This window comes from Rhinatrema bivittatum, chromosome 15 (genome assembly GCF_901001135.1).
Source record: "Rhinatrema bivittatum chromosome 15, aRhiBiv1.1, whole genome shotgun sequence".
Taxonomy (NCBI): domain Eukaryota; kingdom Metazoa; phylum Chordata; class Amphibia; order Gymnophiona; family Rhinatrematidae; genus Rhinatrema; species Rhinatrema bivittatum.
In genome coordinates, this window is record NC_042629.1 from 50,837,675 (window position 1) to 50,862,375 (window position 24,701).

Consider the following 24,701-nt stretch of genomic DNA (forward strand, 5'->3'; position numbering starts at 1 on the left):
AAACAGGAATGAAAAGTACCCTCTCTAGTCTGTCCATCAGACAGGTTGATTTGAGACTTACTTTCCATCCTACGTAGCACTATACTTCCATCCACAGTGTATAGGAGGATCACATCTTAATGGTCCCTTTCCAGCAAAACAGTTTCAGGCACTTATGCAACATTTTCTCCAGCTTCTGCATCACTCCTAGACCCCCCACTCCCCAGCACTATTGCTTCTAAGCCCCCTCTCAGACCTTCATTCCCCAGAATTCCTCGCTCCCCAGCTTCCCAGTCCTCAGGCCTTTGGACCAAGAGCACTATCTCCTCTCTCAGACCCTCAACTCCCAGCAGTCTTGCTTCCCTCTCCTCTCCTCTCCCAGACACACCACGCCCCAGGAGTCTTGTTCCTCTCTCCTCTCCCAGACACCCTACGTTCCAGGAGTCTTGCTCCCCAGAAATCTTGTTCCGCAGTCCCCTCTCCCCTCCCAGTCCCCAGCAGTCTTGTCCCCTGCCCCCCATACCTTCTCACCCACAATCCCCTCACTCACCCTTCCTGCTCCTGAACAAATCGAAGGATCTCAGCCTTGCAACACGGACTGCTTCCTCCCTCCTGGCTGCCGGTGCCTGAATGATGTCATCAGGTGCCAAAAGCCAAGGAGGAAGCAGCAGCCTGGGCTGCAAGGCCGCAATCCTTCCATTCTTTGGGAGCAGAAAGGGTACGGGAAGGGATCACAGTAGCACCGCGGAGGAAAGCAACATTAAGAAAAGCATGCACCGTCCCACCAATGAGGCTTCTACCGTTTTTGGAGGCCCTTCCCCTTTCAGACGCCTACGAGTGGAAAAAACAGCGTGGCCCTGACAGAATCATCAGCATGGCCAATGGGCTGCACTGCTTTTACTGAGGCTCCAACATGGCGCTGCTATGGCACCCTTCGGTAGCGGCACCTAATGCCACGGCCATCTTGGCTATCGGCACAGTACGGCTCTGCAGAAAAAGCTTAGAGCCAGCCAGTCTGATCCTTTAAATGTAATACGTTATTGCTGTTTGAGTTGCACGTTTCTACAGGTAAACCCATACTCAATGCGCATTACAATGAAAACATAACAAACAATAGTTTATCAGTGCTCCTCCCAGCTTGCTAACATTGCATAGGATTTCAGATTTTGTCTGTGACTCCCAGGTCACAGGGCTTCTTGCATCTCCTTTCTAGATATACCCTACATAAGAACAGAAAATAAACCATGCTGGGTCAGACCAAGGTCCACCAAGCCCAGCATCCTGTCTCCAACAGCAGCCGGTCTGGGTCACAGTATATCTATTTCTTGTTACTCCCTCCCAGGGATAGCAGTGGCGTTCCCGATTCTCCCTGGCTGCTAATGTTTTATGGCATTTTTCTGCAGGAACGTGTCCAAACCTCTTTTAAACCTCATTATGCTAGGCTGCCTTGCCCAAGTCTTCTGGCAGTAGCTTGGTTATGAGTTCAGTTTAAAAAAAAAAAAAAGTACTTTCTGTGATTCATTTTAAATCTGCTGGTTGCCAGTTTCATGGAGTGTCCCCTTGACTCAGTATTATTTGAAACAATAAATAACCTTACTTTTTTTTTTTTAGCTGTTCCACCTCTACTCATAATTTTATAAACTGTTATCATGATCCCTTCTCAACCATCTCTTTTCCAAGCTGGCTGAGAGGGAATCATGTCCCATTCATGCTTACATTCTGCCGCTGTTTTATTATCTGAGCCTCCGCTGAAAGTCTATTCCACATCCTGCCCACCACGCTGTAGAGGGGAAGCCTTTCCAGGCCCTTTATTGGTTTTCTTGCTCTTGTCTGCACCTTTTCCAGCTCCGGCTATGTCTTTCTTGAGATGGGGCAACCAGAACGGCTCACAGTACCCGAGGTGTGGTCGCCCAATGGCTCGTGACAGAGGAAATAAGATATTGAATCGCGCTTAACATTCTGTTTGCCTTTTAGACTGCCGCTGAGCACCGAGTGGAGGATCTCAATGTATCGTGCATGAGGGCTCAGAGGGTTTTCATAGATGGTGACTCCCAGTTCAGAACCCATCATTGCGTACCTATTAGTTGCATTTTTCCAGGTTTTTGTTTTTTTTTTTTTTAATTGAAAAGCGAGGATACAATGCGTTCTGCCCAGCTCCTTCTATAACCATTGTCTTGATGACATTGAGGAGCAGCAGAATTATCGCCTCCCTAGGCAACAGCAATACACAAAGCAGCACAGAGACGAGGTCATGAAAGCTGTTCCGTCCTATGTGCTCAGCATGGCCGACAGCGAGCTGTTCCTGCTGCTTGTTATTTATCTATTTTAACTTACCAGTATTTGCCCTCTAGGTACTTTGTATGTATTTTGAATTTGCCCATTTTCTTTCTTTTTAGTTGCTGTGGAAGAGAAAACAAATGGGTAAAAAAATATTTCTCTCTCGCATGTCTCAGTCTGTAGCTTTGTATCACCTCCGGTCACAATACCTGTCACCATCACAATGGAAATGTTCGTGCCAAATATTTCATATTTTGGAAAGATCAACTGCAGTATTTTAAAAGTCAACAAAAAATGAGTTCTTTATGGTATGGCTCTCATTTAACATTCCCTTCAACAGGTTTGCTTTGGGACATAGAAAAGTGGGCTAGGATTGTATCTGGGAAGTACTAAGAATGGACGTTTTTTTCATCTAATTAACTGCAGATTGTCTTAATTGATTTTTTTTTCAGTAAGCATCTGTAGGAGCCTAAAGCAGCAGGGTCAAACTATCCCATTTTTACACAGCTGTATGCTGGCCATCCACTCTGCATACATGTCCTAAAAATGGGTCAATGGACCAACGCGATTGGTCATTTCAGCCATTTCCAATTGATAGGGCTCAGATACACAAAGGAGTAGATGCAGTAATGTAGTCTCACCACTGGTCTGGGGTGTGGATGTACTTACAAGGGATATCGATCTTGTGGTTTACACCTTTGTTCCACACCCCGTCTTCTGAGTTGTCTTTCACTCCAAATTCATACATTGTGTTTGGTCTCAAGTTGTCAACAACTGTTTCTGTCGTTGGGCAGAGCTGAAAAAGCCATTTCTTGTTTTTATCTTTTTCTCTGTAGCGAACTGTATAGAATCTGTTCAATAAAAGTATGGGGGGGAGGGGGTTTATTGGTTTATTCCCCATGGCACAGACATTTTTTTTCTTTAAATAAATGTTTAGACTTCCAGTACTTCAGAAACCTGTTTAATCTGCAGTTAGCAAGGGTTACATAGAAACATAGAAGATATTGACAGAAAAACAACAAAATAATCCATCCTGTCTACCCTTTTGTACCTGCCCCACTGTGTTGTCACGGATTTGGCTTGTGGCCTTCTCCATCCCTCTGCCACTAAGGTCCCTTTGTATCTGTCCTATCCATGCTTGAATTCTGCCGCTGTTTTGAACCCTATTATCCGAGTCTCCACTGGAAGTCCACGTCCACCGTGCTTTCAGTGAAAAAAAAAGACATTTTCTCGCTTTCCTTTAGAGCCTCCCTCACTTCCACTTCCGGCGAGGAACCCTTGCCCTTGAGCTATTCATTCTATGGAAAATAGTTTGGTGAATCCCGCTGGACATTTGAATAATATTTATATCAAATCGCCATTTTCCCCAATTTTTTTTCTATAGAGCACATCTTTAACTTCTCCACTATGTATCATTTTTGGTGGCCCTCCTTTGAATTAGTCTCAAAGTGGGGTCTCACCTCAGACCTGGATTGACGCATAGTCGCCATAACTTTGATCAATTTCTTGAGTTTATAAACCCCTCTGGCACATCTTTTCTATGGTACATTTTCATATCACCTGCAAACAGTGCATTTTCCCTTCTAGCCCTTCCCCAAAGTTACTCTTAAAGATATTGAAGAGGATTAGGCCAAGCAATGTCCCTCGTGGTGTCCCCAATGGTCACTTTCCCTTCTTCACAATGGATCCCACTGACTACAACTGACTCAAACTTCTCAACCAGTTTATAACTTTTGTTCCAGCTCCTAGACTGGAAGCTTTACTGAAACCTAGATAGGCCATATCAACTGCATCCTCTGATCTTTAATCAAAGAAATCAATCAAGCTTGTTCTGCAAGATTTTCCCCTTAATTGTGACTTTATGGTCAGATAAGTTCCTGAGGTTGCTTGATCCTCAGATGACTTCATTTGCCCAGTATATCAGCAAGTATAGCTCCATAGTCACAAGGGCAGGCATAGCCAGTCCTGGTTTTCCCTTTCACATGCACAGAGTTAGTCCTGATCTTTTTATGGATGACATAATTAACTAGCAGCTGGGTCAATCTGGCAGATAGGGGTGTACGGGGTAAAAAATGTTTAATTTTTCACTTTGTTATTGGGAGGTTTTTCTCTTCAAGAATTTCATTTCATTTAATGCTTAGTTTCTTTCATTAAAAAAAAATCAAACATTAAAAAAAAAACAAAAACAAAAACAAAAAGGAAACAGGGCCTCCCAAGGCCTCAGGACCCCACCAACCCATCCCTTCCACCCAGAAAAATGTCAGGGCTAGGATCTTTTCCAGCCTCCCCGGTCCGGTGAGGCTCAAGCTGAAGCCTTGGCCTTGCAGAGGCAGGTCTGGGCCTGACCCTGGGTCCAGGCTTTGTCCCTGGTGACAGGACCAGGCCTCTGAGCCAGGCTCCAGCTTTTGACATGGAGCCTAAGTCCTGGCCTAGATTGAGGCCCAGGCATCTGGACCCAGCCTTCAGGCTGGGCCCTGGAATTAGGCCTGGGTCTCCAGGCTTCGAAACTCGGCCTCCAGACTAGGCTGGGAGATCAGATCAGGTAAGTCCAATATTTTGGGGGCCTGGGCCTTTGCTCCGGTCTTGGCCAAGACCTCACTGTCAGAGTCAGGTGTAGACCATGGCCTCTGCCTAGGCGAGATCCTGGCCTTGGGCCTGGGTCTAGGCCGAGGAGCTGGAGTCACGCTCAGGTGTAGGCAGGGTCCCTGCTTTGGGTCTCACTCTATTCCTTATGTGAGACCCCAGTTTTGAGCTGAGGCCTAGGCCCAATGGCTTACTTTAATATGAAATTCCTACGAAATTTCATCTGAATTTAAATCATTTCATTTGAAAATGACCTGAAATAAAATAGGAAATTTTGTCTCATTTCCCATTTTGTTTCTCCTGAATGCATATCCTTAGGGTTTTGACAATTCTGTTTAATTGTACAGGATATATTATTCAGGAAGTTAAAAAGCAGCAGGTAGGGGGATCAGAAGCCAGTTCCTTCCAACAATTTGGTTAAAATTCTTTTTCCCTCAATGCACAATTAAGCTCTGGAATTCACTGCTGGAGGATGTGGTTAAGACAGTGTAACTGGGTTTAAAAAAGCTTTGGACAAGTTCCTGGAGGAGAAGTCCATAAACTGATTTTAACCAGGGAGACTTGGGGAAAGCCATTGCTTATCTCTGGATGTTAGCATTCTGGAATTCACCCACTATTTGGGACCCTGCCAGGCACGTGTGACCTGGATGGGGCCCCTGCTGGAAACAGGATACTGGGCTCGATGGTCTGACCCAGACGGCGGTTCATAGGTCATTAACGAGGATGCCAGTGGTAGGCTTCCTGTGGATTTTAGGCTGGAAAAAACTAAGTGTGAGAGGGATTCCGGACAAAAGGTGGCGTCAGGCAGGAGACACAAAGGATACCATGAAAAGACGGGGGGAGGGGCTGCAGAAAGACGGGAGCTCTGGAACATAAGACTGCAGTACTTTTCGGATTCTTCTTTGCCTCCTATTTGCTAACGTTTTGAGACTCAGACCACATTTCAGACTCTCAAAGGAAACCAATTAGAACGTTCAGTCCTAATAAACTACTACTTTGTATGCATAAGAGTCCGGCAGTCGTCAAACAGAAAAGATCTGCGGATCCATGCCATGGTCTTTGTTCTCTGCAAGCAGCTTAATTTAAATAGATGTCAGAACTCCTGGAAGCAAAGATTCGCTGAGTAATGAAAACACCCGGCAATGTGCTTTCTCGGTGAACAAGCAAGAGTGAGTGGCAGTAGAACCAAACCCGCTCTCAACACACATATTTTCCTCTTGATCTCTTTGCTATAAGTTCATGATTCGCTTCTGTATCCTACCACTGAGGAGATGCCCGCACCCAGTAGGCTTTTCCCTTGCTTTAAAATCTTAAATTCCGCCTCTGAAACTCCTTATAATCCCAAAAATCATTTTTTGCTTTCCCAATTCTTTTTTACTTCTGTACATTTTCAGTCTTCACTGATCCAATTACCTGCATATTCACATTTTTTACAATTGTTCCAGTTTCAATACTTCAGCAAATAGCAGTGGCATTCTTTTTGCTGATTATCCTATTTTTCACCTTCTTGGTGTGCAAGCTCATTCCAGTGATCTTACAGGTTGCGCAATCTACCATTTCTAGACTACTTGCCTGGTTTTAATTCCATTTGGAAGGACTTAAAAAAATGTTTTCTTTAATAAAGCAAGGGGGCATGACAAAAGGCTGTAAAAATGGAAACTCGACACAAAACAAGAGGAAACATTTTTGTGAAAAAATATTAAGCCTTTTAAATGATAGATTAGGAGGCAGATCAAAGGCATCAATCAAAAGGAGCATAGATAAATTGTAGCATGCTTCAAGATGAGTACTTTGTTGCACTCAGAGTAAAAGAACTGGAATGATTTAAATAGACAGTGCACATACACAATAATTTAGAAATGTCAATAGCAACTCTACCTTTAATGCCATAACTACTTTTTGGCATTTGTTTTATATACATTCCCCCCCCCCCAACATTTAAAATGGATATTCGCTGTGGACGTGTTAATTTTCATGCCATTGCATTGTTGAAGACCCAGACGAGATATGTGTAGACCTTCAAGGACACTACACTGTATTTACAGAGGTTTCTGCTGGCGTTCTGCTTTCTTACCTGTCATTAGGACAGTTATTCATCACAGTCCAGTCGTACTGTGGATTTATGAGGATGCCCCACGACATGAAGACAGATGTTGGCGTCAAATTTCCGACCACAACTTGCAGAGGCTTTTGATTATTGTTTTTACCTGGGTAAGAATCATATAAAGAGACAGCAGTGGTTCTATAACACATTCATTAAGAGAAAAATGTGTGAATGGTGAACAGGTGAGGGATAGAACATCACATCCAACTTGTAGAGATAGTAGAGTTAACTGCAGAGTTGGAGACATGATCCCTTTTATTCCACAGAGTCACGTCATTGTATGTATGGTACTGCAAGACATTAACACAGTAGATGTCTTCATTCTCTTCCCACTATGGTAGAAAACTCAGCTGCCACCTGAAATTCTCATGGATTAACATCTGTTCCTCTTTCATTTTTATCTATGGCAAACACTATATTGGTCTTGGACTGCTTGTTTGATAAACTCTCTTCCTTGGTACTCTGCTGTGTTTAGGTGTCAACACAAAAATAAATATTCTGCTATAGAAAAGGCTCTGATTGTATCACTTAATGAGAATTAAAGTGACCATCATACAGTGTCTGGTGCTGCAAGACTTATTTAATGAGCTTATGAGCTCATGAAGAAGGAGCTTATGAAGCTCCCTGAAGAAGGAGTTTCCTACGCCGAAACCCTGCAGCGCCGGAAGATCGACTTCAGGATCAGACTAAGGAGATAAGTGCACATTACATATCCCTCAATTGTGCACATCTAATAAATATTGATTCTCACAGCTTAAATAGTCACAGTCAAGACAAAAAGAAGTGACCAATGATTAAACTGGTTGTTGTACTTTAAGGCTTCACCTACAAGCCACTAGCACCCATAGATATCAGGTTGTCGGGCTACAAAGACTTTATTAAATAAGTCTTGCTGCACCAGACACTATATGATGATATATTTTTATGTTGAATTCTAGATTTCTGCTTTCCTTTGGGTTTAATCACACGTGTTTAAGTGTTTGCATCTTCTACAGTACCATACAACGATTGTGCCAGAAATAGGTAATAAGGACCAAGCACAATGGGGGAGAAACTAGGGAGCTATGGAAAATCCCTCTTTACCTTTGATCCAGTAACAATGTACCATAGATATATGCAGCTAACGATTAAGCAGACATTCATTACTGTTACAACTTCTCTTGATTTTGTTATATCATTAGCCAAATGCTTTGTAAGCACCTAAAATGTTTTAATTTCCTACCAATTGTAATTAATGGCAAATGGTTTAGCAGATATCTATATCTGGTCCACTGCACCAATAGGTCTTATGGTTTTTATCACTTGATTATCAGTATAATATTCAAGTGAGCTCCTGCAGACTTTTTATGTGACAACAATGAAGCAAAGGTGGTCATCGATGACATCAAAAGAAGGTGCAGAAGATCACTGCTATCAGAGAAAGAGAGTAATGAAAACTGATATATCATTGATTGTGGTAGTGAAGAAAGGGGAAGATCTGAAGACACAAAAGATGTTGTTTTCCCTCATTCATTATTTAATGCTGACATCAGTAACTTGGTTATGTGATCCTCTTATGGGGATAAGAAGTGCTCACACTTCAAAAGGTGGCAAATATTTTGAATGGGTTGAGCTCTTCATCTCCATCTAAGGAGTCAGCTGACTGAATCCCTTGTGTGAGACTTGCCCCGCTGCTGACCAGCTACTTTTAGTTGATGACTTTCACTAGATGACTGCATTTAGATGCTTTTAATGTAGACATTTCCAGAGGGTGTGTTTAGGCTGGGAAAGTGATCTATGCACATATAATTTGATTTCCAAATTATACACGGGTAAGTTCCCTGAAACCCCCTCCCCCAAACCCATAGTCATACAAACAGCAAGGATTTGTACTTGCATAACTTGAGCTGATTAAAAAAAAAAAATAAAAAATAATTGCTGCTAATCAGTTTTCTCAAAATTGCCCCCAGTATGAGTAGTATATGGCTAGAAAGTACCACCCAGAACTTGAGGCGAGCATGGCAGTAAAGACAGACAATGAGCATCATGGGAGATGATCCTGCTCTGATTAGAAATCCCTAGCCTCGAGGAAGCTTTTACTGAGAGATTTGACCAAAACAAGATATGTTACACTGGTGAGCTTCGTGACAGCGAAAACCAGATCCCAGCGATTTAAGGAGATTAAAACATTAAACTGCAGCATGGAGATTGTGGTTTGAATAGACAGAGTGCTGGAGCAGTGGGTTTCAATCCCTGTAACACAGAAAATTGCTCTCATATTTCTTCCCCTTTTGGAAACCTAATCAGCTGTCATGGAAGAGATTGCTTTAAACTGTTTGGTTAACGGAGCTCAACACTTTGCTAATAAGAGAACTGCATCTTTGCCAAACTTCTTGTCATGTTCACTTCAACTGGAATCATTAGATGTGAGGGTTGGTGATCTCTCACAGTTGGCAAAGATACATCTCACTGGGCTGCAATCATGAACTAAAATTTGTGCTCACAATTTTTGTCCAGCAAAAAACATGAAGTGTCATGGACAGTGCTGGCCCATTGCTAATGTGATTTATGCAACCACAATGGCACACTTCCACGACTTAAGAAAAAATAAAATAAAGCATGTCCCTCCTGCACTGCGCATGAGGTTAGTAAGGAATGTAGCTTCACAGAATGTGGGCTGCTAACAGGGCTCAGACCTCTGGGTCTGGTCCAGGTAACTGCATCAGAACCAAGATATTTCCATCTAGTCCCCATTTACACTTTGACACTGTCTCAAAAAAAAAATATATAGATAGATATATGTACATGCATGCACATAGAGAGAGTGCTTTGGAAAGTAAAGAAATAACCCAAAAGATATGACTGGAAGTTTCCCACTGTACAAGGACATGCCTAACACGGGACATTGCCAAATTAATGAATTCTTGTTAGGAAAACAGGGAAATGAAATGGAGTCAAGACTATAACATATTCCAGAGCTTCCCAACCGCGTCCTGGGAATCCCCATGGCCATGACCAACATGCATGCAATAAACTTGCATGTACCAGTTTCCCAATGTACACAAATTTATCTCATGTGCATTCACTATAGATATCCAAAAACCCAACTGGCTGTAGGGGTCATCAGACCAGGTCTGGGGAGCTCTGACATACAAAGTCCGTTTCTGTTGCGCAGATGATGAAGTACCTGGACACAGTACCTGAGCAGGACTTCTTTGGATTTGTGGTTGGAGCTGGTCTCACTGCTATCAAATATCTTGGCTCTGCATCTGAAAACAAGAATGTAGGCCTGTGTAATTATGTAATACAATTTCAGCTCCAGGCTTCAACTGAAATAATAGAAACATAGCATTTGACAGCAGGAGGACTGTAAGGCTCATCTACTCTGTCCAATTTCATTCCTTGTTTCCTATGCTCCACTTGATCTCTGGCTTTCCTTTCGCTTCTTTGCAACCAGGGACCCCTTTATGCTTCTCCCACGCCGCCTTGAATTCTCTTACTGGTTTTGCCTCCACCACTTTCACTGGTATGTCTTTTCATGCATCCACCACCCTTTCTATGAGGAAATATTTCCTGATGTTCCTCCTGAGCCTACTGCCTTGGATCCTGACTGAAACCTCTGCTTCTAGAGCTTCCTCTCTGCTGAAAAATGTCTTCCTCTTCTGCATCATGACTATCTTGGAGGTAGCGGAATGTCTTGCCTCTCTCTCCTCTCTACTTCTTTAGGTCCTTAAGTCTTATGTCACAGTGCATTTAATGCAGACCTTGCACCATTTTGGTAGCCATTTTTGTTGACTACCTCTACTCTATCTATATCCTTTTGGAGGTACAGCCTCCAGAACTGAACATACTGCTTCAAGTGCAGTCTAACCATTCACCTGTATAGAGGCATTATCGCCTCTTTTTTTTTCTGCTAGATTTGCTGCTCCTTATACAACTTTACATTCTTCTGAGCTGACTCTGGCTACCACAATACATTTTAGCACAAGGCAAATGTTTTTGCATGTACTATAACAAGCTGAATGCATAAAAGAAATTTTAAGAGCTTTAGAAACTACTTTATCATATTTGGACGACAGGGATCAGTAGCATGCCTTTCGGCTTTTCAGTGTTCCAGAAAGGATATAGGTCTTCAAAACATATCCTCCTCTGCTCACCTTCCCTAGAAAAACAACTCCCTTAGCTAAATTTTCTATTATAAAAAAAAATGAAAATTTGGTTTAATGTTCTTACCATTTACTGTTGGCAAGCAAGTATGCCACATTGATGTATAATAACTGCCCATAGAACATATCTTATAACTTTTTTACTCACACAACTTCCAGTTATTATCTGGCAGATATTTATATTACTGTATAAACATTAGCCAAGGTAGGACACATTGTTGTTTTTAACAAGACCACTCTGCAAACAATGTCTTCTAAGAAATTTATAAATAAATTCAAGAGCGATATTAGTAAGAAAACGAACTGATGTTTGTTTATAAACAATCAGTTCTGTAGGCATCAATGTAGCCATCAATGTAGCAACTGATAATGGAACAGTAATCAAAACTCACAGCAAGGCAATTAAAAAAATTAAACAATTGTCACCTCATCCCAAATTCCACAAAAAGGAGCTAACAAAGTTGAAATCCACGTGACTATTTGCTGCTCCTGGAGAAGATTCACCCAAGAAACACATCCTGCAGCTCAGACTGAAGTGATTTATGCAGGTGATGTGCTCTTAGCCACTTCAGATCTGCCACTACGAATTTAGCATCATCAGCCGCCAAACTCTGAAAATACCCTGCAAGACGGACTGAACAGTCTCAACCTCCACAGCCAAATACAGAAAACTAATCATTCGTGTGTCACGTTTATATGTGTACCAGCTACTATCCCCTTTCAACGTTCTCATGAACGGCTGTGAGGCTCTCTATGGCTAAACTCCCTGTTGCCTAGAAGAGTCACAAAGCAGCTCATTTTGCTAGAATGTACTAGCCACACACTTACAAATGTCCATTTTTGCCATACCCCTAAGAAGAAGCTGTTGCAACCGTCCCTTCCCGACAGCTGCTCTCCTCCTACCTCTCTCCTTTTGCTCCCCCTCTTGCCGTGGCGTCTGCCGTCCTCTCCAGCTCCCCGGACCGGCTTGGGCACTGCCTCCCGCCATGCTCTGTCTGTACCTTAGGGCGTGCGCATCGCGCGGCCCTCACTCTTATTTACTACTTGGCACGAACCTCAGGGGAGTCCCCCTGTGATGACATCACGCTGCCCGGATATTTAAAGCCTACACTGTTTGCTAGCCTTTGAGTTAGCAAGGGGGATACCTTATGGATGGGATTTGCTCTCTGTACCCAGCTACTCTGCCTCCAATCTTCATTGGACTCTTAACGCTAACAGGGTACCCGCTCCTCGGGGGCCTCACTTGCTTTTCAGGTTACTATCAGGAAACCAGTACTCGCTCCTCGAGGGCCCATGTTACCTGACTCGCTGCTTGCTCCTACCTTCTCTTCTGCCTGGAAGGATTCGCTATCTTCAATACCAGTGAGAACTACCATCTCCACCTCAGAGCTGTCCCTGGAACCAGGTACTCGCTCCTCGAGGGCCTGCCTCCGTTCCAGCCCTGGTGCCATCTCCTACATGGAACCGCTGTGTAAGTACATCACCTTTAAGCCTCTCAGCTCTCAGGGATCAGGTACTAACTCCTCGAGGACCTGCTCTTCCTATCCTGGGGTTCTCCATACTGGGGCTTGTTCATATTCCACTGTACTCATTATTCTCAGTTCTTTCCACTACAGCACTGCTACCGGAGGAGTCGCTGTTCCAGCACCTGAGGGATACTAGCCCAGCCGGGCTACTTCAACTACTCACCACTGCCACCTCTGGTGGCTTCACAACATTGTTTAAATAAAGATCAATCTCTGTGTTTGTGTGTCCTCAGCTGAGCCTGACCTGTGGCCCCTCATGGGACTGCTCCCCGTGGGCGTGGTCAGCTGCCACAGTGTCCAAGGGTCCACCCAAACCTCACTAATTATAACAGAAGCAACACCCACTAATGGTTGGCTGAATAAGTTCAATAAGTCTCTATAAAATCAGTGTGCAATGGTGCATGGCACCATCTTCTATGTCACAATGGGATGTGCTTTGAAATGCTTGTATACCAGTATTCCAAAGATGAATTTCCTAACCCAATCAGACAATGCACGATAAGTCCTTACATATGTGAGGGGTATGACTCTGGATGACTTATTACAACAGCGTCTATTGTTTCTTAGAACTGTATCATAATAGGATCCCGAAGGAAGAATGCACACTACTCATGTTTCTACAATACGATTTTGACGTTCTCAGCTAATTTCAGGCAATTGAGTAATGGTGGAGAAACGCACTATACCCAGGAGAGCTACTACAGGAGATCTACTACAGGAAGCATCACCGCTAACCACTTAACTGTCTAAAGATAATGCGAAGAGACAAGCGATTTAAGGAGGTCAAATCCATGAAGACTTCACATTCCAGCCATATCACAGTATGGACCAGCCGAGGGTCAGTCATCTCTGATGGATAAGCTCAACATGGGATTGAGCTAAAAATGGCTAAGGCACATAGGAACTGTTTTCTTACATTTAAGTACTTTCTGTCGATAAGGTTTATCTTTTAGTTACAATATCCCTGATATTCCTTCTGAACATTTATACTTGCAGCTGGACAAGTCTTCTCATGCACAGCATTGCATTAAATTATTCACAAGTGGGCTAAATCAATCAGCACCCTCTCTAACAACATTGCTTTCTTTGTTCGGTTGAGAAGTTCTTCTCATTGAGTACGTACCATACAGGTGGTGAAGAGCTGGGTTAAAAGTTCAGAAAGCGAACTAAGTTCATGAGTCAGATGTGAGGCCACAGAAGAAATGGGGGGAGGGGGGGGGGGAATTTGAAAATTACGTTCTAACCAGCTCCTTACAAAGTTCCTTCTACTACAACAAGAAAGAAAGGCCAATACAAAGGAAAAAGAAAAACCCCTAGCGGGTCGCATTGCCAAAGGATTGTTCTCATAAATACAAAATAGGAAAATCCCTTCAGTAAATCAGAGCTACGGTATGAGTCAGGAGGACTGCTGGGATGTGAGCTCATTTCTTCACACTTGGAACATGAAACTGCATGCACCCTTAGCCCAGCCAACTTATCTCTCCTCAAGTAGAACTGAATTAATGGAAGGAGCCTGTGCTAGCAAAAAAATACTGCATATAGAATTTTGGAGAACTGTAACATATATCAAGATTCTGCTTGGGAGAATCCTCTAGGGATGTGCATTCACTTAAAATGAATAAGGCCATTTTTGGTTCATTCCAAAGGGAACGATCTGAAAATAGCCTCTTACAAAAACTTTTGAGTATTTTTGTATTTGGGCATTAAGCATTAAAAAAAAAAAAAAAAAGACAGGCCATGAGTGAGACTAGAAATTTACCTGGTGCCATCATCAAAGCCTGTTACATTTAGCAGCTTGCAGGATGGCCCCCACGAGCCGCCTCACTCGCCCCCGATGCAGGCAGCAGAGCTCTGCAGATGGGACACCACCAGCAGCCAGGCCTCTCCTGCTCAAAATGTGGCCAAGATGCTGTTTTGGAATTCAAACGCCACTCAATGTGGCATAGGATGCCACCAGCCACCACTCCTCCCAACTTTGCTCTAGGTGAGTGCACGCTCAACAGTCCCACTTTTAAAGGGCCCATGGCAGGAACTTAGCCAAAATGCCCTCTGATGACATCACCAGGCCCTGGCTAAAAGCTCCTCCTGAGGAGCATCAGATGCTTCAGCAATGGGTCTCCTGCCTTTGTGTTTTGCTATGACTTCCTGTTGTCCAGCCTTGCCTTGTCCAGCTTTGCCTTGACAGCCTTGCCTTGCCCTGCCTGTCTCATCCAGTGTTATCTATGTGTCTTTATCCATCCTTGGCCTGACTTTCTGGATCTTGATCTCTTGCTTGGACCTGACCACGACTGCCTGCCACCTGGACTGACTTCTTGCTTGGACCTGACCATTCTTGTTAGCCACTGCCCCGGCCTTGGATTGCCTTCAACTCTGTTAGTCTTCTGCCTGCCTTGACCCCACATGCCATTGGACTCTTGCTCTAGCCACCATCCTAGGGACCCACCTAAGATCTGCTGGCCACTAGAACCCAAGGGGGAGGAGGCTGGTATAGGTCAAGCTCCAGTCTGTCCTGCTACAGGGCGTGTTCACCAGCTGCCAGCATAGGCCTCGTAAGTTTGCCTATGAGGCTGCATCAATTACACCGCAGCACAAAGGGCTCACACCCATACCAGCCCCTTCACAAAGTCTAGGCTGGGCTCAGCACTGGGGCCCAGCCCCGAGAAGCCTGGTTCCTTAGCCAAGGTGCAGCCGGAGGCCTGTTCTGGTAACCGAGCAGGGCTGGTGGAAGCACTGGGTGAACTAGGCCTGGGCCAACGACGCCGAACATTAGGGGGTGTGAGCCGTTTGGGGTCGTGAGCAGCGGCAATCTCCGCTTCTTTTTCCCGCCGCGCGCAGTCCCACGTAGCTCGCGCCCCCTAATGGGGTTGGCGGCGCGACCGGGAGGGTGGCGCGAGGCAGAAGGTGCCTAGGGCGCCTAATCCCCCCTTGCATTGGCCTCTTTAACGGAGGGCTAGGCTTAGGCCTGATATCAGGGCCTTCCCCTCCCCTCCAAGAAACCTTTTCAGAGATGAAAATTCATCCTGAATGCTCTCTCAATTTAATGTGCCCACTTTTCAAGTCCTCACCTCTCATTTGGTGCACAGAAAGGGACCCTCCGTGCCCCAGAAGACTTGGCTGACGAGGATATTTATAATACTTAGACAATGCCCCTATTACTAAGGAAAGAGCAGGTGTCTCCTGTTTACTCAGCACTCCTCACCTCCTCCCACACAAACCCTCTAAGAATTAAAACCATAAAGGCAATCGCATGCTCGCTCTTCTTGCCCATTTTCAATGTTTAGCTTTTTTTTCTCCTCATTTTCTTCTCTGTTTTTCTACCTGTAATGCGCATTGTGTAGTAATAATAATAATTTTTAATCTGTTTTCCCAAATAATGCTTAAGGCCACTTCTAGCATTCAGGTGCAATAAGTGCCTGCTTAAAGAGCTTACAGTCTAAGTGGGTACCTGATAATACTAATTAGCCAATGGGATCACAGCAGTGCTAACGTGTGCTAAGACAATAAATATGCAAGCTATTTCTTGCAAAATTGAAACAGTACACACCATAGCATTTGTGAAAAATAATGAAAGCTATTTGGAGTTCTAGGGTACGCAATTACGTGCAGAAGGTCCTGTTCGCAAATTTTATGAAGATTACCTAGCGAGCTCAAATATCTTGCAAATGAGCTTATTAGGGATTCATGCATAGGTAATGCACCTTATTGTTATCAAGGAAGTGTTTCTTCTGAGATAATTTTATAGAATAAGCCTTTTTGTTCATCTAGGACATCCCATGCTTAGATTTCTGTAACATGCTTTATTTAGGTTTGCCAGTTAATGCAGAACTCGACTGCTTGGCTGTTGTCGGGTCTTGGTCCGACGCAGAATGTCTTCCCTCTTTTGAGGGAGCCTCATTGGATGCCCTTTTCATCCAGAGCACAGTTCACAGCCAAATAAAAGAAAGTTTCATCCTGTTATATTCAGCAGCATAGCCATGCTGCTGAATATTCCTTCTAAGTTATATCTGGATAACTTAGATGACAGGATATCTTTTTAATACTGGGCCCAAAATGTTTGCACAGATAAGGCCAAGATTATCTGGCTAACTGGTTGACCAAATACATTCCAGGGTGTACTCTCTGTTTTGCTAACGACTGCCTTCTTGGGATACCATCTCAAAAAGTGATCAAATCATTGACTCAAAACCAGGCCTTCTCCTGTGCTGTTCCACTTCCTGAACAGATTCACCAGGTAGAAACTCTTACATTTAGACACCATTTAAAAATGTGGTTACTCAATAAGTCATAGCAGTTATTAATGCTCTGACTGTGTGTGTGTGGCTAAGTAGGTAGTCATGATTATTACTGTGGATGAATCACAGAGGATCAGCTGCAAACTTATTTTACCATTAACTTTTAAATTGTTGCTTACATTGCATTTACATTGTGCATTCTATTGTTATATTATGTTGGGGTATTGTATAAGTGTTTTGCTTTTTATTGTCACTTGATTATGACCTGCAATTGTTTTTTGTATGTTGGTCATGATCAATTAAGAGTGTATTCTGTTGTGAACTTCCTGGCCGGATGGAATAAAAACCGGAATAAATAATGCATGGAAAATCGTTTTAAAGTTATGATTTCTTTTTACAAAACTTGATCGCACCTCAGCGAAGCATAATTAAGACCTGTTGTGATAGTCTGATATCTTACAGATTTTTTTGTAAGAAAGTTGCTGCAGGAATCTCTTGCCTTATATACAAATGGACCAGTACGTGAGACAAACGGTGAATTAGGGCAAAGTGACTTGCTTGAGGTTACAAACCCATGTCAGCGGAGGAAGTGGGACTTGAACCTTGGGGTCCCTGATTCTCAGTCCATTGCTAGGTCACTAGGCCACACTTTCCTGTTGCAGATACATAAACTAAGCCCTCTATCTGTTTGCTGCTCCCCTATAGTTGATTGGGGAGAGAGGTATGAATCAGCAGATCAGAGCAGGGAGTCTACATTGGACGATTTAAAAGACAAAAAAACCCAACAACAAATAGCAGGAAAGACATTTCACTGGGTCCAGCCCACACCAAAGACCTGACATCATCACGGAGCCACTAAAGACAGAACAACTACTGCCCAAATCCAAGGATCTCTTTCCCTTTCCACATTCCCCAAAAGAAGCTCTTATCACATGCACAGACAGTACTTTAAAATTCAACATGTTTATCTGCATGCTAAAAAAGATAAAATTAATGAGCATCTCAAAACTGTGCTTGATAAAAGGATGGTGTTATTTATAGCCCAGGAAATTTCTTGGAAAATATTACAGTCTGCTTTTATCTAGTCTTAAGCTACAGGGATGCATCTAATATTAAATTTCTAACTATGCTTGCTTATGTCTGTGGCAAATGAAACTATGACTAAACCCGTCTGTGGACATGGTTTATGAACGTCCACTGACTCCAGACACACTTTGAAGTGCCGAAAAGCGGAATATAAAAAAATCTAAGTACATACATACACATACTTAGTTAATGAGAAATGTGGTCGCACACTGTCTATAAAACAAAGATTCTGGAAGAATGTATTTCTGAAAAACAGAAAAGCCTGTAGAGCAGTAGTTTGTGCACTAACTGCACGTTCCTCCCATGTATGTCCACGAGCAGCATCTTCAAACTGCCTGTCAGCGCTTACAATAGGCTTCCGGCTATAGCAAATGTGCTGCTTCTTCGTGATCTGGACTGTTTGCTGGTGGTAGTTTTCTGCATTCCTACCATGTGGCATGAATTGGGGGTGTGGTGTTTGAAAAATGAGAGAGAAATACCCATGACTTTTTTGTTTGTTTGTTTCGTTTCCAATCCAAAAACGCTGCAAAACCACCCAGCAAATTGCTGTTTTGTTTCCATCTTTTCACATGTAGCGTGGCATGCCAAAAGATGGAAAAAGAGTCAAAACAAAGGAAGAAACTGAAAATTAAATGAGAGATTTTTTTCCACGTATGCCCCTAGTATTACAGAGCATGTAGGTGAGCACAGAAATTATTCGGGAGGTGGAAGATATTATAATTATCGTTTGTACCAAGAATATTAATTATGTAGCAGTAGGAGTGGACCACAGCATTGTTAACCCTTTCCTCCAAAGAGTTTCTTTTAAGTCTGAAACAGAGGACATGTAAATGGGCTGAAGGTCACATGCAGTGTGCAGTGGAGAAAGCAGAGGAATCTGACTTGGGTCACCATGGTTCCCCGATTTGTTTTTTGTCTAACCACTAATCAGCAGACCCTGATGCTGGTCCTTGAGAACATCCTACTATATTAAATAAACCAGACAATCACCTATAGTCATTATCCACCTATGTTAAATGACCCAGATAATTCAGGATCATTTAATACAGGTGGATAATTTCTTTAGGTCCTTGAGAACATCTAACAGATCTGGTTTTCAGGGTAACCAAAATATGGAAATTAGCTTGATCCTTAGACCAAACATATGTAGATATATCACAAGAATATTCATTAGGGCTCTTCAAAAAACCAGATCTGTTGATGGGGATTTTGAGAACTCAGTCTGGGAGCCGCTGCAGTCAGCTACACTGTCTCTGCAAGCATACATGAAAGATCTGCATTCTCACCTTGGGTGGGGTGAGTTAAAAGATGACTTAGTTCCACATATCATTATCATATCATCACGAGTATTGTTGATTATCCTCCTCATCAGTAGGCACCTATGAACCTGGTCTCAGTTTATGACAAATATCTACTTCTTAATTGGAAATCCAGGAAAATTCAGATCAGCATGAAAAAAAAACAAACAGTCTGGCAGTCAGCAGAGGGAGTGTTAGAAGTGTATGCAATCTGTTGTAACCTCAGTAATATTGGGGAGGTTGGGGAAGGAGGACTTTGCTATTATTTCTCCACAATTTTTAGGGACCTTAATATCACATTCCACCTTTGCTATCCAATAAATCCTACTGATGGGAAAATATCCTGGTTAATAGGTGGGGGCGGGGGGGGGGGGGGTTGTCAAATGCTATCCCATATTGCAGCTTCTGGAACCAAACTCCACAATCTCTTCAGGTACTTTTGAAGAACTTATTAATCTGATAGTACAACCAATGACCTCCTAGCTATGCTAGAAAAGAAGTCAGTGTGTCTAGGTTCACGACTCTCAAATTCATCCTCAAGGCATGCCTAACCAGTCCGGTTTTGAGGATAACCACAATGAATAAGCATGAGGTATATTTCACTGTATTTAATATTTCACTGTATTTATGTATTTATATTTCACTGTATTTAAAGTTCAAGGTTCTTATTGAAAATATTGTTTTTTACGTTACGTTATGCTTTACACTCCTTGTTATTTGTAAACCGGGTTGATGTGATGCCTATCATGAAACTCGGTATAACAAAAACAATAAATAAATAAATAAATAAATAAATAAATATTTGCATGTATCTCTGCATGTTCATTGTGGCCATCCTGAAATCCAGCCTCGATGACCGGGTTGGGAGTCCCTAGTCTAGGTGCTGAAGTTCCCTGCCAGTGATATTTTCTTTTTAAGGGAGGTAGAAGTGGAAATGGTTAAAAGAAAAAAAGGAACACAGGATTTTGGAAGGGTTGTTTTTTAAAGTTTCCATCTGGTTTTAAACTGTTTGTTCCATAAATTTATGGATGCATTTTTTATTTACGAAGGCAAAATAACTGGAAGAACCCACAACTGCTCAACAATGAGAGCAACTCTCTTCATTTATGAGATGAAAAAAAAAATATCTTTTCATGTAACTTCCAAATTACTCTGATGTGCTTGGAAGGAAAACAAGAACAAAATCAAGACTTGGAGGCCCCCCTCCCTTCAAGTCTAAAGAAAATCAAGAAAGCTTTTATACTCAGACAGAAAATCTCCATCCAAATCTTTATCATCTCCTTTAAGGTCCTATTTTTACTTTACTGAAAGATAAAGATGTTTTCTTTCCGTAGATTTTTGTGGATTAGGTAATAGCAGAGAGAGCGATGTTATCCCCCTTCCCCACCGTGATTTACTCATGTAAATAGTGCCGCACCATTATCTACAAGATTTATTAACCAAGTCCAGATTTTTCAAACAAAAGTCAACAGAAGAGAGCGGGCCGAAATCTTTCCTTGCTTTCCCAGTGACAGCTTAAGTTACTTGTACAGTAGTGCATCTTTCTGGAACTGGGGTGGCCATTATTTAAACAGGGTAAGATTCAAGCCCAGGAAGGAACAAACTGTTCTCCGTCGTTCCAAAGGCTTAAGCAGTCCAAGGTTGTCCTACTCTGGGGCTTGTCACAGCCGCCCCCACGGAACTGGCTGACAGGGGAGCGACAGGCACAGCACGCCCCTCCCCACTCAATCTACCGGTCCTTACCGGGTGCCATAAATTAAGAAGAGCCAGCAGGGCACTAAAGAAACAAAGAAGATTTAAAAAAAAATAAGTTTACGCTTGAGGTGAATTTAAAATACAATGGTCACAGATCCATGCTGCTCTATGTAACCAAGCTTTATTTCACTCATTTGTTCACCATAAAGCCCTTATGTATTGTAGAGGCAGAAAACGACCATAACAAATCGATAACTAAGTCTAGCTTGGAGGCATGTGAAAAACCATTACATTTAATAACACAGTAATAAGATATGCTTATGTACAATATATTACTAATATGCAAAATCTGGAAGCTATTAAACCGGAGTGCTATCATACGATAGCACGATTTGCTAAGGCTGTTTTCCTATTCTGTGTCTATGGGAAAAAAAAACCCTTGGTAATCAGGCCTTCAAAATAAAAGTGCAACACCCCCAAGATACGTCCACCTATCAAACTGTCTCCTACTATTAACTGTTAACAGCACCTGTTTCCATTGCTTCAGGTCGTACCGAAATGTCCACAGAGTCCCCAAACATCTACGTATCTAACTGCTCATGGAACAGAGCTGTCAGCTATCTGGCTGAGAATCTTCCTCTTTAGCAATAACACCATCATCCTAGCACAGAGTGCAGATTATTAGTCACCTAACATTTAGAGGGTCATTTTAAAACAGCATATGAAGCACTAAAGTCTGCAGGTAGCTTTCACTTTAGCCCAAACTTCCAAAGTGGACTTCCACACACAAACCCGTTTTGAAAATTCAGCGGTTTGCTTGTTGTATGTGTGGACATGCCGACACACAAAGTCCTGCTCTGGAGCAAGCGTTAATTTTGCGTCAGACCAATACAGTAAAGCGCGCTCAGCTGAACGCACTGTTTTACCCCCGGTTGGACGCGCGTCCACTACCCCTTATACAATAAGGGGTTTAGCGTGTCCATAACATGCATCCAAACCCTCCCCCCCCCAAAAAAAACCCCTAATAAATAATAAATAAATAAATAATATCGCTCATCACATGCAAATGCATGTTGATGAGGCTATTAGTTATTCCCCCAGGATACAGAAAAAAAAAATGTGCGCCCGATCCGCACATTTTACGCTCAGAAATTAGCGTCTGACCAAGGGCAGGCGTTAACTTCTGAGTAGCCTGAAAAAGTGTACAGTAAAGCAGAAAATACTGCTTTTATGTACATCCTACAACTTAATATCACAGCGATATTAAGTCGGAGGAAGCAAAAGATATTAAGCCGGCAGGTCAGGTTAGGAGAACGGACGCTCGTAAAATTGAGCGTCTGTTTTCCAAATCCTGCTGTCAGCCACCTCTCCTGGGCTTCCGCTGCTAGGGAGGCGCTAGAGGTGCTAGGAGCACCCATTTTCCCCGCGCACGTTACCGTATCGGCCTGTGCGTGTGTACATTTACCTGCGGGCTTTCACAAGTACGTGTGTAAATCCTTCAGCCCTCCCCCACTACACCCCTCTCGGAAAGCCTGCTTGACTGTCAGAAGAAGTAGGCGCAAAATTCGGCTTTATCTGCCGAACACCCAAGTTTATTTTCAAGGCGAGATTTATGAACATAAACCAAAGTTTAATGCATGTAAAGTGCTTCCAAGATCAGGCCCTTTCAAAAAGCAAAAAAATAATACCATTTGACTGCCAATCATAATCACAACATACTCACTTCCTTGTATAAAACAAGAAATAAAGATTGTACAGTATTCTTGATAACTTGCTTGGCATGAACCCAAAACACTTCCTGAACCAAGCCTGAAGACTTAATAGAGGTTTTTATATAGGGAACCTGCAAATGTAAAATTCATTTTCCACTCAAAAGGTCTTCAAAGAACAAGGTCAAGTAGTACAGATCAATGGCTGCATCCACAATTCCATAATTTTTAGGCAAGTTTCATTAATTTCTAAAAGGTCCATTAGTTTTGGTAAGTCTCTCCGTCTGTCCGTCCATAGCCGCCTATCTGCTGTGCTCTGATTCAGTGGATCTGCACCAGTTCTGTTACGATAAACTATTGGTAACGCATGGAGCCAAATGAATACTCTTTCGTTTCAGGTACATTTTCTGAACATATTCACTTGTTTATATTTTGGGCGTGCACTGGCCCTTCTAGCTCTTGCTGTGCTTGTGAAGGCTGCTGTCCCTGTGCTAGTTCTCTCCGACTCAGCTAAGGACCCTGCCCACAGCATATACTGTCATCACCCCTCCCAGTCAGCCAGGGACTCTGCGCCACACGCCATCCTGTCTGAGCTTACTGGAGGTTCAATAAAATGCTGAGACACGAGAAGACTATGGAACAGGCCTTTTGGGTTGTTTTGCAAGGCTACACTTCTCCAACTTTCTTGAATCGTGGGCAACTATATGAGTTCATGTCGCTATTCCATGGGACATCAACAATTGAATCCCATTACCCCTTTTTCAGAAGAATACAATGCCATGAGGGAAAAAAAAACCACATCCTCGTTGGGACAATGGGCTTTATTCAATAAATACTCTTCCCATAGGCACGAAGTAGGAAACTGTCCTTTTTGGACAAGGCCCAATGAGGTGGCGTGATATATGAACGTGAGATAATGCATTCCTTGGCCAAGAGCTAGGACAGTGCTTACAAGCAGAAAGGAGCAGAAAATCTGAGATAAAAATAGGAGATCTGAAGCAGCCAAATTTGACTTTTTTTTTTTTTTTTTAATTATCATGCTTTTGTATGAAACTATGAACTTATGTCAAACTAGTTTGAAAGCTTTTTTGGAGAGAAAAAAAAAAGCTCACACACATCAGTACTGAAGTATACAAACCCCCTTGTGGCATGAAGTTTTAACTTTAAATGCAAATAAGTGTTGTTTCTGGATGTCCTCTACCTCTCCCCACCTTTCCCCATGAAAGTTGATGTAGTGTTGGCATTTGATGGCAGGATTTAGGACGCATGTGCCATTAGGCATGGAGGAAGCATAGACACAGACCAAAATTCAGCTTGGGATGAAAAGGCCATGTACTGGGCACCAGTGCATTTCAGACACCTTTCACATCAAAGAAAAGATCTCAAAGCCAGCGGCAGCCAGCCAATCTCTTACCGACTTCCGTCTCATAGGACTTTCCATTGGCCGGCAGGGGAATGTACTGACTGGAGAAGAAGCTGCTACCATATCCCAGGATGAAGCCTTCCAACTGCACGCCGGGGTTAGGTCGCAGAAACTTCATGGCGATGGTGTCACCAGTTGCATTGATCTGAACTTTCAGGCTCTGTCTTTTAGCTGTGGGGAAAAAAAATGGCATGGTTAGTACACTACAGCCCCACGTTTGACTTCTGGTTTAGATCAGTGATAAAATATTAGTGGGATTTCAATGGTATTATCCGTTGATTCGCACCAGTGCATGTGTAGCCCGGAAAATGGGGGGGGGGGGGGGGGGGAGGGGAGGGGTAACAGGTCACCCCCAGGCTTCTGCAGTAATGCAAATTATATTGCAGCAAAAGCTGGATCCTTCAGGTCCGATGTGCAGGAAGCTGCCCTTAAGGACATGGGCAAACCATCCTTTTCTAATGTGTGTGTCTGATGCAATGGCCCTGGGGTTGCAGACTAGTGCCAGGGCGCTAAAATAGTCATGGACAATTACTACAGAGCTTGATACCATGAAAAATATATCTTAAAAAAAAAAAAGACAAAATTAAAAAGATCTCTCAGCTAAAAATAAATATACTTTTTGTGTTTTGTTTTTTTTTATGGAA

At 42.9% G+C, this 24,701-nt stretch overlaps 1 protein-coding gene across 33 annotated transcripts in view; it reads right to left on the reverse strand.

The window, feature by feature from the left end:
• ABI3BP (ABI family member 3 binding protein) overlaps positions 1-24,701 on the reverse strand; it is a 293,742-nt gene that overhangs the window by 137,895 nt on the left and 131,146 nt on the right. For all 33 annotated transcript variants that reach the window (XR_003852746.1, XM_029577766.1, XM_029577758.1 and 30 more), the window contains exons 2-6: positions 24,049-24,228; positions 10,123-10,191; positions 6,914-7,046; positions 2,926-3,107; positions 2,314-2,378 (exon numbers count right to left, since the gene is read on the reverse strand). Coding sequence is in view for 32 of the 33 variants with exons in the window: in XM_029577766.1 (XP_029433626.1) it covers positions 2,314-2,378; positions 2,926-3,107; positions 6,914-7,046; positions 10,123-10,191; positions 24,049-24,228 (629 nt within the window). In the remaining variant the exon portion in view is untranslated. The remainder of the gene's footprint in view (positions 1-2,313; positions 2,379-2,925; positions 3,108-6,913; positions 7,047-10,122; positions 10,192-24,048; positions 24,229-24,701) is intronic.